The 11,842-nt window shown below is 37.2% G+C and overlaps 1 protein-coding gene across 1 annotated transcript in view; it reads left to right on the top strand.

The window, feature by feature from the left end:
• The first annotated feature begins 281 nt into the window (after positions 1 to 281).
• Positions 282 to 11,842, top strand: part of CNGB3 (cyclic nucleotide gated channel subunit beta 3) — a 155,357-nt gene continuing 143,796 nt past the window's right edge. Inside the window, exons 1-2 of the mRNA XM_031669658.1 lie at positions 282 to 1,379; positions 5,166 to 5,247. Of these exons, the coding sequence (XP_031525518.1) occupies positions 1,251 to 1,379; positions 5,166 to 5,247 (211 nt within the window). The 5' untranslated portion in view covers positions 282 to 1,250. The remainder of the gene's footprint in view (positions 1,380 to 5,165; positions 5,248 to 11,842) is intronic.

The following is an 11,842-nucleotide window of genomic DNA, read 5'->3' as shown; positions in this document are numbered from 1 at the left end:
ATAATGGAACAAAAACACCCCCCACCATTTTTTAACAAAAATAAATAGCTTTGCGTTTCCAGGCCATATAAGTCAAATGATGTATTCAATTATGTTATTTATTAAGTAAGTTTATTTTTGATAAAATGGTTAAATCTAAAATTAAAACTTCTAATTTATTTTAAAAATCCATAAGGGAACTACAATTTTGGTAATATGAAATCTAAATTAAAATGCTTTCTTCATAAATACATAAATACTTTCTTCATAAATATGTAAAGGTTTTTTTCTGTATTAACTGTAATAAATGTATCTTAAAATACATACCTAGCATCTCAAGGAAATTTCCAGATTGCAAAAATACAGAGGGCAAGAAGTATTTGATGGGTTGACTTAGGCTGCCCTGGGTGTGGGTATGTGCTTTGTTGCATAAAGGCTTTGGTTTTAATTTGAAACTGCAGAAGATAAGTGCTTTCATTAAAAACAAAACCAAAAACAGAACCCCTTTTAAAAAAAAACGTGCATCTTTGGTGCACTAAAAATCTCATCCAACAGCATAGAACATCAACAAAGTTTGTCTGGGCTCTGGGTAGAAGGGAAGAAAAGTTCTCTTTAACAATTCTTAGTCTTGTACCTATATGTCACACAAGTTTTGGGTCAAATTTACACACACACACACACACAGAGGGAGAGTAGAATAAGCAGATTTTTTGTTTGTTTGTTTAGCCATGTGGAAATCAACCACCAGAACAGAGAAAGAGAACTTAAAAATAATGACCTAACATTGAAGGACCAGAGAAGGAGATTTTGAGGAGTGAATGATTTGCTTCATATCATAAGCCCTCGTGGATGTTTTTTTTAATCATTTCCATATTACTTTGCATAAAGTTAGATAGATAAAGATAGGTAAGTGGGTAATTAGAAGGAAAAAAAAGAAAGAAACCAATGTGTTGTGTGATCACAGTTAAATCATTCAAATCAGCTACGAAGCTGTGTTTAATCCTCTACTTCTAAATTATTCACAAGATCATTTTGACTCTCTAAAGTTCATAAACACAGTGCAAATCACCCAAGCAGAAGTAATTTGCTGCTTTTAAGCCAAAGCCCTGACTAGCTAAGGAGTTGCCTGTAGGAATTAACCAGAACAAAATCCTGATTAAACAACTAATTGGCTTGTCTACTAAAGAAAAAGAAAAGGAAAACAAAGTACATTTCTCTACCTTAAGGCACAGTCATAAATACAGAGGGTTTTCAGAACTACCTCAGAGAAGATGTTTAAATCGCTGACAAAAGTCAACAAGGTAAAGCCTATAGGAGAGAACAATGAGAATGAACAAAGTTCTCATCAGAATGAACAAGACTCTCATCCAAGTAATCAGTCTCAGCAAACCACAGCACAGGTATGTTCTCTACATTCCTATGTGAGCCTTGATTTTCATCATTTCTTATCTAGTAATAGCATTTAATCACTGCTACGATATATGATTGCTTAGTAGTTTTACCTGGCACCATCTGGTAGATGTACTGTGTTGGGCTTATCTTCATTAATTTATATATTCTGTATGTATTTGTTCATAAAAAGAATAATAAATGTTTAGGAGACTATACTAGGATTTGAAAAAGCCAAGTGAGGCTTCTTATTGCTGATTTTCACTTCTACCATCATCCAAAATGAAATCACTTCTCAAATATTAAATTGGTTACTTGATTGAGTTTCAACAAAGAACATCAAGTATCCTGGTCTTCATAAACCACACGTTAACAATAAATTCTCTAGAGCAACAGGAAATCTACTGGCTCTCAGTTGAAAACGATTTTACCACTCAAAGGACATTTGGCAAATCTGGGGACACTTTCAGTTGTCATAGCTCTGGGATGGGGATGTTACTGGCATCTAGTGGGTAAAGTCTGCAGATGCTGCTAAACATCCTATCATGTACAGGACAGCCCTCCACAACTTAGAATTATACACTACACAATTTTAATACTGCCAAGGTGGAGGAACTTGACCTTAAACAAGTCTTTTCACAAGTTCTAAATATATTTATCTGCAAAATGTATATGATAATTTCTGCTTTGTTGTGAGAACTAGAGACAGTAATATATAAAGCACATGGTAGGTACTCTGCAAGTGGTCATTATTAATAAGAATTTGTGTTTCTGTGACAGGTTTAAGTCCAAAGTGATCATTATAAGAGCAATATTTGCTTAGAACTATCTAGAGAATAATTTTCATGAATTACTCACTAGAATTATCTAAAAGAGCTACAGAAGATTTTTAGAGCAGTATTTTCCTGTCTGAAAGGGCTGGATGAGAGATGTCAAGTACAAGCAGGAGTGCTCCTCAGGGACTAGGGGAGCATGGTCCAATGGTTCGGGTTTAAATGAGCCCAGAGGATAGACAACACTGAGATTATTTAATATTGGCAGTGGAAAACCCGCCTTCCTTTTCTGATTAATGTTGACTGCTTTGCAGTAGAGAGGAGATGAGGAGGATTGTGTTTGGATTGCTTCATGAGAGTGCCCTTGACTTCTTTCTAATTCTTATGTCAAAATAAATTCTTATGTCATACTAAAAGTTATTTATATGTTGAAGAACTTGTATAATGTCACAAATATTGAGCTGGTACTTCCCTTCAGCTAGTCTTGCTGTGTTTTGCTCTGGGAAAGTCACTACATTCATCTTTAACCCTTGCCTACTGTGATTATTTTCCAAAGGAACACATAAAAGCAGCTATAGCTAATATATTATTCTCTTCGAGAGCATTGTAGCTAACAGCAATTACTATGTGCCAAGCAAGGTGCTAAGCCCTTTTCTAGCGCTGCTGTATTTAATCCTCACAACAGTCACAGGTCCTATTACAATTTGCTCCTTACACATAGCTAGCAAATGGCAGAGCCTGGATTGGAACCAAGTCCTATCTGACTTGAGCACCTGAGAGCTAAATCACTAGGCTATACTGCTTCAAACCAGGAGGGATATTAGTTGAGTCAACCGTTAAGATACTTTGCTTGCATGATAAAGGGATGTTAGAGAGAAGGGGAAAAAAGAACAGAAACTTCTGAGAGAGTTGTCCTTCCTTTCAAAACAGGAATACTGGAGAAGTACTTAGATTAGGCAGAGGTAGAGCACCCATTGGGTATATCCCACACCATTCCAACAGCCATAATTTGTGGATATTAATCATGAAGTCTACTGGCATCACATTAGATTTTTTTTTTTTTTTTTTTTTTTGAGACAGAGTCTCATTCTGTTGACCAGGCTGGAGTGCAGTGGTGCGATCTTGACTCACTGCAACCTCTGTGTCCTGGGTTAAAATGATTCTCCTCCCTCAGCCTCCCGAGGCTGGGATTACAGGCGCATACCACCACACCCAGCTCATTTTTTGTATTTTTAGTAGAGATGGGGTTTCACCATGTTGGCCAGGTTGGTCTCAAACTCTTGACATCAGGAATTCTGCCCACCTTGGACTCGCAAAGTGTTGGGATTACACGCGTGAGCCATGGCGCTTGGCCACCTTTTATCTTAAAAGTCATGTCTGGGGAATTATTTGCATCTGTTCTTTCCAAGAACATGTGGGTATGGGAAAAAATAATTTATCTCCGATTTCAAACATGCTAAATGTTAAAAATGACAGAAAGTTAAAATCCTGTTTTCTTTCATGGAATTTGACCTTTCAAAATGGCATTTAAACAATAAACCTCTGAACTATGAATAAATGATTAGAGTCTTCTAAGAAAATATCTAGGAATAAATATATCAATGTATATTTTTTTAAGGAGTCATTTAAAGAGCGAATTTACAAACCAAAATGTCATGGGTAATTCCCACCTATCAATAAACAGTAATTCAAGAACTGCAAATCAGTCTAACCCAAACTCTCTTTTACCCCAGAAGAAGACACTGTTCACATAAATCTACATTTGTACACACATAAAGACTATGATGGAAATGTTTATGAATAACATCATAATGATGCAAAAGGACTTGATTAAAGTCAGAAGGCTTCTTCACCGTTTATAAATTGTTCTGGACTTATACCTTTCTAGCTAGGTTCATATAAACTGGCCACTCAATCAATTTCATATTCAATAACATAATAATATTTAATAATAGCTGCCTCGCTATTATTATACCATATTAACATATACGGTTATTGTGAGGCTTAAGCGAAAATCAGCCAATTAATTCATCTTTTAGTTTAAAATGCTTCTGTGACATACACGGCTTATAAATAATGTCAGAACTCCATAGCAGGCACACAAGACTCTCAGTGTCCTTCTGGTCCCTGCCTACTCTCAAGCCTCATCTACTCACCCTTTGTCCCATCCAACTGCTCCCACTGTAGTCTCTCCCCCCACCTATGTACAGTCACGCCTTTGGCTTTTGCTAAACCTGCATCATCTGCCTGGAATGTTTTCTAAGACCTCTCCATGTGGAAAACAAAAATCTTATCTTTATAAAGTCAAGAGTCACTATCTTTGGAATAGCTTCCTTTCTTTCCTTTCTACTCCAATAGAATTGACCACTTCCTGTTTATGCCCTATCCTTATCCTCTACAGACATTGATTCGTCACCTGCATTTTGTTGCACTTAACATTTTTGTGTGTTTGTTTCCCCTTCTAGACTGTGCATAGCTTAGGAGTCAATCTTTATGATCTAACCTCATATCTTGTTTCACTCTGCCCCGGTAGGAACATCCTGAGGCACACACTAGCCATGTCCGGTGCGACATGACGGCATTTCAAAGGAAAGCTTAGATGATCAGACAAATGATGAGGTAGAAGCACATGAAATCATGGAGAGAAGAAAGGGAGTTTTGTGTGAATTGGACCAAACTGCCTTCTCTCCACTATTTTAAGTTCTGCCATGAAAGACCTAGACCAATGCTAGGCCTGTGGCAAGTAAAGACCAGAATTGAAGAACTGTGAGCAAGAGAAACACAAAATCCACCCTGAAAAAACCAGAGGGCTCCTGTGACTAACAAGCTGTGGAGGCTGAGGTTGATTATTCAATAGTAGGCCACGAATGCCCATTTTAAATGCATGAATCATTTTTAGTGCATCATAAACAGTCAATTTTAATGATCCAATTAACAATTGAGTGGAAAATGGTGTTACATTTTATATTCAACTTCATTTTCATGTAAATTCATCACATACAATCTCTATGTTTTTTCTCAAAGGAACAAAACAAAGGTGAAGAGAAATCTCTCAAAACCAACTCGACTCCAGTCATGTCTGAAGAGCCACACACCAACATACAAGGTCAGAATGCAGTCTGCAAAAAAAAAAAAAAAAAAGTGAAATACATATTTATCTGAAATGTGTTGTCTGTTGAAATATTTGTCCTTGACTAGGTGAATTATCTAGGGTTATCTGCAGTTATTTGAAGATCTGAATATTTACAAAAACTTTATATTCTCATTCAGTAACTCATTTGTCCACGCAATAGATGCATTTTCATTACCTGACATGTGCCAGCCACTGTTCCCTGGGCTGGAGGTGCAGTGATGAGCAACACGAGCAGAGTCTGAGGTTACATAGAGCTTGTAGTCTAAAGAAACACATCACAGATAAGTAAGCACATTGTGAACGATGCAATTTCAGACACTGATAAGCAATATAAAGACATTAAAATGAATGTGGATTGAATACATTTAAAGGTTTAGCATTCACACCTCTGCTCCCTCCTGCTAAACTCTCTCCAATAGAAGGCTCATTTACTTCTAAGGCTACCACACTTGTTTCTAAATCCATATCAGGTCAATTTCTTTTTTAAGACTGTCAATATTTTTCATCTCACCACTAGATGTACACGACGGTATTTTCTGCTGCATCACAAAGAAAACATGTCTAAAACTAAATTCCTTATGTTCTCTTGCAAATACGCTCCCTCTCCTGATTTACTTCTACCCCTGGTACTATCATTCTTTCAGCCTCCTAAGCTCAAAACCTCACTCAGGTTTTATTCCTTTATCTAGGATGTCCTATAAAGAAAATTAGTCACCAAATCTCCTTTCATAAGGACCCTGAAACCCACTTCCTTTTTTTTTTTTTTTTTTTTTTTTGAGATGGGGTCTCACTCTGTCGCCCAGGCTGGAGTGCAGTGGTGCAATCTCAGCTCACTGCAAGCTCCGCCTCCTGGGTTCAGGCCATTCTCCTGCCTCAGCCTCCCGAGTAGCTGGGACTACAGGTGCATGCCACCACGCCCGGCTAATTTTTTTTTTTTTTTTAGTAGAGATGGGTTTCACCACGTTAGCCAGGATGGTCTCGATCTCCTGACCTCGTGATCCTCCCGCCTTGGCCTCCCAAAGTGCTGGGATTACAGGCATGAGCCACCGCGCCTGGCCCACTTCCTTTCTTTCCAATCTCAGCAATACCATCTTGGCTGGGGCCCTTATTAGTAGGTCATGTATGCACTACCCCCAGGCTAAGTGGCTACTTTTGTTTAGAACTCTATTTCACCCATCTCTCCCTTGTTACCCAGCCCAAACACTGTTAGCAGATTATTTTCCATTAACCACCACTTTGATCTCAACTTTTGCTCAAGAAGCTTAAGTGTTTGCATATTGCCTGCAAGACAAAATCTAAATTCCTCCACCTGACTTTGTAGAACTTAATGTGATCTATTCCCAGCCCCCCTCTCTAGACCTCTCCTACTTCTCTCCTACTTCCAGCAGGAACACTACCCCCTAACCAAAAAATACAAAAAAATACAAAATGAAAGGGAAATCGCTAGAACAGAATATAGTTTGTTAAATAATAAAAATAAAATTTTTGCCATAAAACTAGCACAAATGTTTTGCTTTTCATCTGTTCAACAAAGTCTGTGTATGATGATTGTTAATGACTTCCTATTTGTACTAAAACAAATATTTGAACTGAAGCACAATTGAGATTTTACTAGCCCAAATGTCTCATCTTTAAGGAACAAATTAAGAAATACACAAAAATTACAAGCAAGATTATAAATTTAAAAACAAATCACAAGAAATGTTTCAAATACACAAATCGCTGTCAAGGAATATCCCCACAATCAAAGTACTGAGGCCACTATCCTAAGCAAACTAACATAGGAATAGAAAACTAAATACCTCATGTTTTCACTTTTGGGAGCTAAACATTGAGTACACATGTAAAGATGGGAACAGCAGACACCAGGATCTACTTGAAGGTGGAGGATTGGAGGAGGGTGAGGATGGAAAAACTACCTATACGGTATCATGCTTATTCCCTGGATGATGAAATAATCTGTATACCAAACCCCCATGACACAAGATTTACCCATGTAATAAACCTGCACATGGGCCGGGCGCGGTGGCTCACGCCGGTAATCCCAGCACTTTGGGAGGCCGAGGTGGGCGGATCAAGAGGTCAGGAGATCGAGACCATCCTGGCTAACGCAGTAAAACCCCGTCTCCACTGAAAATACAAAAATTAGCTGGGTGTGATGGCGGGCACCTGTAGTCCCAGCTCCTCAGGAGGCTGAGGCAGAAGAATGGTGTGAACCCGTGAGGCGGAGCTTGCAGTGAGCCGAGATGGTGCCACTGCTCTCCAGCCTGGGTGACAGAGCGAGACTCCATCTCAAAAAAATAAATAAATAAAATAAATAAATAAATAAAAAATAAACCTGCACATGTACTCCTGAACCTAAAAGGATTTGTTACATTTTCAATTTTTAAATAATACGAAATTCCAGTACCATCTTACTTTAATTTGGAAATGCTACATTAAACCTGTTGTGTAATAAAGAAAAATAAAAAAAAAAAAAGGACTGCTCTAAATAAACAGCCCCACTCCCATACTTACTTGTTTCTATTTAGGAGAAAAGGAAAGGACCTATATGAAGAAAATAACTGAATTTTACAGAGATATGCAGAATAAACTTACATAACTGGAGATGAATATGTGTCCACTTGGGAGGATATTATAAAGATATTGTTTTTTTTCTTAAATTAATTTATATTTATACTTGTTACAGCCTACTCTCTACCTTATAGTAATAATTTTTTTTAAAAAAGGGGAAGAAAATTCACTTTAGTTTTCTTGACTTTATTTACTTATTTTGAAAAACAACTCTGTGTTTTCACTATGCAGATTAGAATGCAGGGAATACATGTTCTTGCACAGACCAGGTGTTTTTGCCACTATGTTTCTTCTGTACTTTTATCTCTGCCACAAAGATAAGAAAACAGTATCTTCCAAATAGAAAATCAGCATTGACTTATCCGAGGAAAGAGGGGGAAACAAATAAATGTTCTACAATACATTTTTCAACATGAAAGCAATATAATCATACTTCCTAGCTGATGACTAAAGCTAGACTGTTCAACTGCTAGATTATCTGATTTAAAATATTTAGGATAATGTGTCATTGAAAGAGGAAATCACTTAATAAGCCTAAAACTCTGTCTGACCCAAACTCACATATATAAAACTTCCACAAATAGTAAGAATCATAAACCAAGAGGATATTGTAAAAAATGTAATCTTGCCTTTTTTTATCAGTAATTGAAGACGATTATTGAATCTTCAAATTTGTTTAAAAGGAGAAGACTCTTGTAGATTATACAACAATCTTGAAGGCATACTCCAAAATGTGATTAAGAAATGGAAGTACCAAGGAAGAGAAAAACATTCTGATAATTCAAACTACAATTCTTTTTTTCTGAGTTACTTTGTAATAATAATGGTTTAAATCTACAGTTCTTTGCACAGAAAAATACAACCTTAATTGGCATAAAACCAAGGATTACACCTTTGAAAAGACAAGTTTATTCTTATCTTTGTTGTACTTTTTTCAAAGTGTATTTGTAAGCTTAAATTTTTCATAGCTGGTAATAAAAACTCTTTTGTGGAAGTTTCATTTAACAGAGGAGCTATTTGAGTAGAAGGAAAAAGTAGTTTCATTTAAATCTGCAGACTTAGCACGTCTCCAAAGACTTTAATAGGAATAACAGTTATATTTAAGATATTTTGTCTTGAAAAAGCAAAATTATTAGTGTTTAAAGATAGCCTCTGATATGTGCTTGGTATTTTTGTGTTCACTTCAAAACATGCAGGTGCAATGTCATAAAATCTGCAGATGTTGATTTCTGATTATAGAACTCTTATCTTCTGCAGAGCATGGTTTAATTTATATCTGCCATGGAAATGAAGAATGCAACATATTTTGGATTCAAATAAAGATAACTTGCTAAGGTCATCTTTTGATTATAATCATCTTCCTTAGGCATCTACTTCACTTATATTACATTAAATGCTTCTTTAAATAAATGTCTCGGTCCCAGAAGAGGATATGTAAGTAATTTACCTAGTGGTTTATGGTACTTTTAAGTGATATATTATTTGTGTAGAAATGGGTCAAAGTTGAGTTCCCATTGCTAGTATGGTGTGGTAAGCCGATTAATGGCTATCCAAAGTCGTCTACACCATCATCTCTAAAATCTATGAATTTGTTAGCTTACATTGAAGAAAATTGCTAATGTTACTAAGGATCTTGCCATAGGAAGATTATCCCAGATTATTCAGCTAACCCCAGTGTAATCAAGGGCTCCTTGTAAGAGTTGAAGCAGGAGAGTCAAAGGCAGGAGATGGGACAATGAAAGCAGAGGTGGATTGATGCTCTCTGGAGGTGGAGGAAGGGACCAGGACCCAAGGAATGCTATGACCTTTAGAAGCTGGAAAAGACAAGGAAAGGATTGTCTCCTGAAGCTTCCAGGAGGAACACAGCCTTTCAGACATGTTTTAGACTTCCGACTTTCAGAACCGTAAGACAACTGACTGTGTTGTTTTAAACCATTAACTTTATGGTGATTGATTACAGCAGCAATGGAAAACTATAATACATACTGTTTTAAGATAATTCCAACTTGAAATATAAAATGCAACCATTTTTCTCCTGGCTAACACGGTGAAACGCCATCTCTATTAAAAATACAAAAAATTAGCCGGGCGTGGTGGTGGGCACCTGTAGTCCCAGCTACTCGGGAGGCTGAGGCAGGAGAATGGCATGAACCCAGGAGGCAGAGCTTGCAGTGAGCCGAGATTGTGCCACTGCATTTCAGCCTGGGTGACAAAGTGAGGCTCCATCTCAAAAAAAAAAAAAAAAAAAAAGCAACCATGTTTAAAATGAAATTGAGTTTTCCTACAATCATGTGAATTCATAGTAAAGGCAATATACTATACAAAAAAAAAAAAAAAAAGAGCATTTGAGAATTTGACATCCCCGAATTCAAATCATAACTCTGCTACTTTCTAGCTCTTTAGTTGAGGCATTTAACATCTTTGAGTGTCATTTTGCTCATGTATAAAATAAGGACAACACTGTTATCAGTGTTGGGTTGTGAGTGAGAATTATATTAGTTAATATATGTAAAGCATTTAGCACGGAGGTCAGTAAATCCCAACCCTGATAGAAGCCAGATAGCATAAATGAGGAGCATTCATGCCCTGTCTGAAGAGGTCAGAGGCTACTCAGCTCTGCTAGTCACTGTCACATGGGGATGCAGGTCAAGCTCTGCCAGGTGTTACACCTTGTCAAGACAAACTACAAACACAAATGTTAATTTGAAAGATCTCAATTTTTAAGTGTTGATTTTTTGATGTTTAAATATTCCCTTTCTTAAATCACTGGGAACACATAACTGAATTCTTATGAAATTTAGTCCACAAGACCATTCTGTGACCTCTAACCAACCACATGGTAGATATGTAATGTTGTCTGCATTTGTGAACAGTGAAATCCCTAGACAAAATTCTGAATCTGGCAATGCTTTTAGTGATCCTCTTACTTTTCCATTCCTCTTCACTCATAATCTCCATCTCAGTCTTTGTTTTGTAAACAGATTACAAGTAGGGTGGCCTCCCTGCAACTGCTTGCCAAATAACTTTCCACAGCCAAGACCCCTGAGTTCCAAGTCTAGCACAATTCTGGATCTACAGAGGTGTCCCCAGCCTTGCCCAGGTCCATATCATCTCTCCAAACTGATCTAGACTGCATCTCAGCCAACTCTCACTTTGGGCAGCAATCTAAAGCTAAAAACTGCTCTGGAGCTAAAACTGCTCTAAAAAAAATAATAAAACTGGCCGGGCATGGTGGCTCATGCCTATAATCCCAGTGCTTTGGAAGCCCAAGACAGGAGGATTTCTTGAGACCAGCCTGGGCAACATAGAGAGACCTGACCTCTATCCCCTAAAATTGTGTTAACTAGCTGGGCACAGTAGCACATGCCTGTAGTCCCAGCTACTCAGGAGAATGAGGTGGGAGGATTACTTGAGCCCAGGAGTTTGCGGTTACAGTGAGCTATAGTCATGCCACTGCATTCCAGCCTGAGTGACTGAAAGAAACCCTGTCTTTTAAACCATAAATAAACACAAATATAAAATAAAGTCCAGTTTTTTAGAAAAGGTAGTGGATGTTTAAATAGAAACCACTCTTCAGTCCTTGGTAGTAACAATTATCGTATACAATTTAATGTGTCCTATGTGGAATAGAAAAATAACTAGGCCATCTACTGAAATTTAGTTTACAAAAAGCAGTAAAGACTTTGCTGTATAAGACCAACCAGTTTGATTGACATGCATAAGAAGTACTACTATGGTTAATTTTAGTTCTATAGTGCACTCCCTGTAACTTTCAGTCCCATTCACCAGCCAAAGGATAAGGTGGGAATAGAGACACCCTCCTGAAAAATGTATACAACTTTTTATCAAAACTATTTAAGCAGATTTCTCAAAGAACTTAAAACAGAACTACCATTCTGCACCAGCAATCCCATTACTGGGTATATATCCAAAAGAAAATAAATTGTTCTACTCAAAAGACACATGCACTCTTGTATGTTCATCACTGTACTAT

The sequence above is a fragment of the Papio anubis genome, chromosome 8, assembly GCF_008728515.1.
Source record: "Papio anubis isolate 15944 chromosome 8, Panubis1.0, whole genome shotgun sequence".
In the NCBI taxonomy this organism is placed as follows: Eukaryota; Metazoa; Chordata; class Mammalia; order Primates; family Cercopithecidae; genus Papio; species Papio anubis.
Note: the sequence above shows the minus strand (reverse complement) of the source record. Positions and strands in the feature narration are given on the sequence as shown.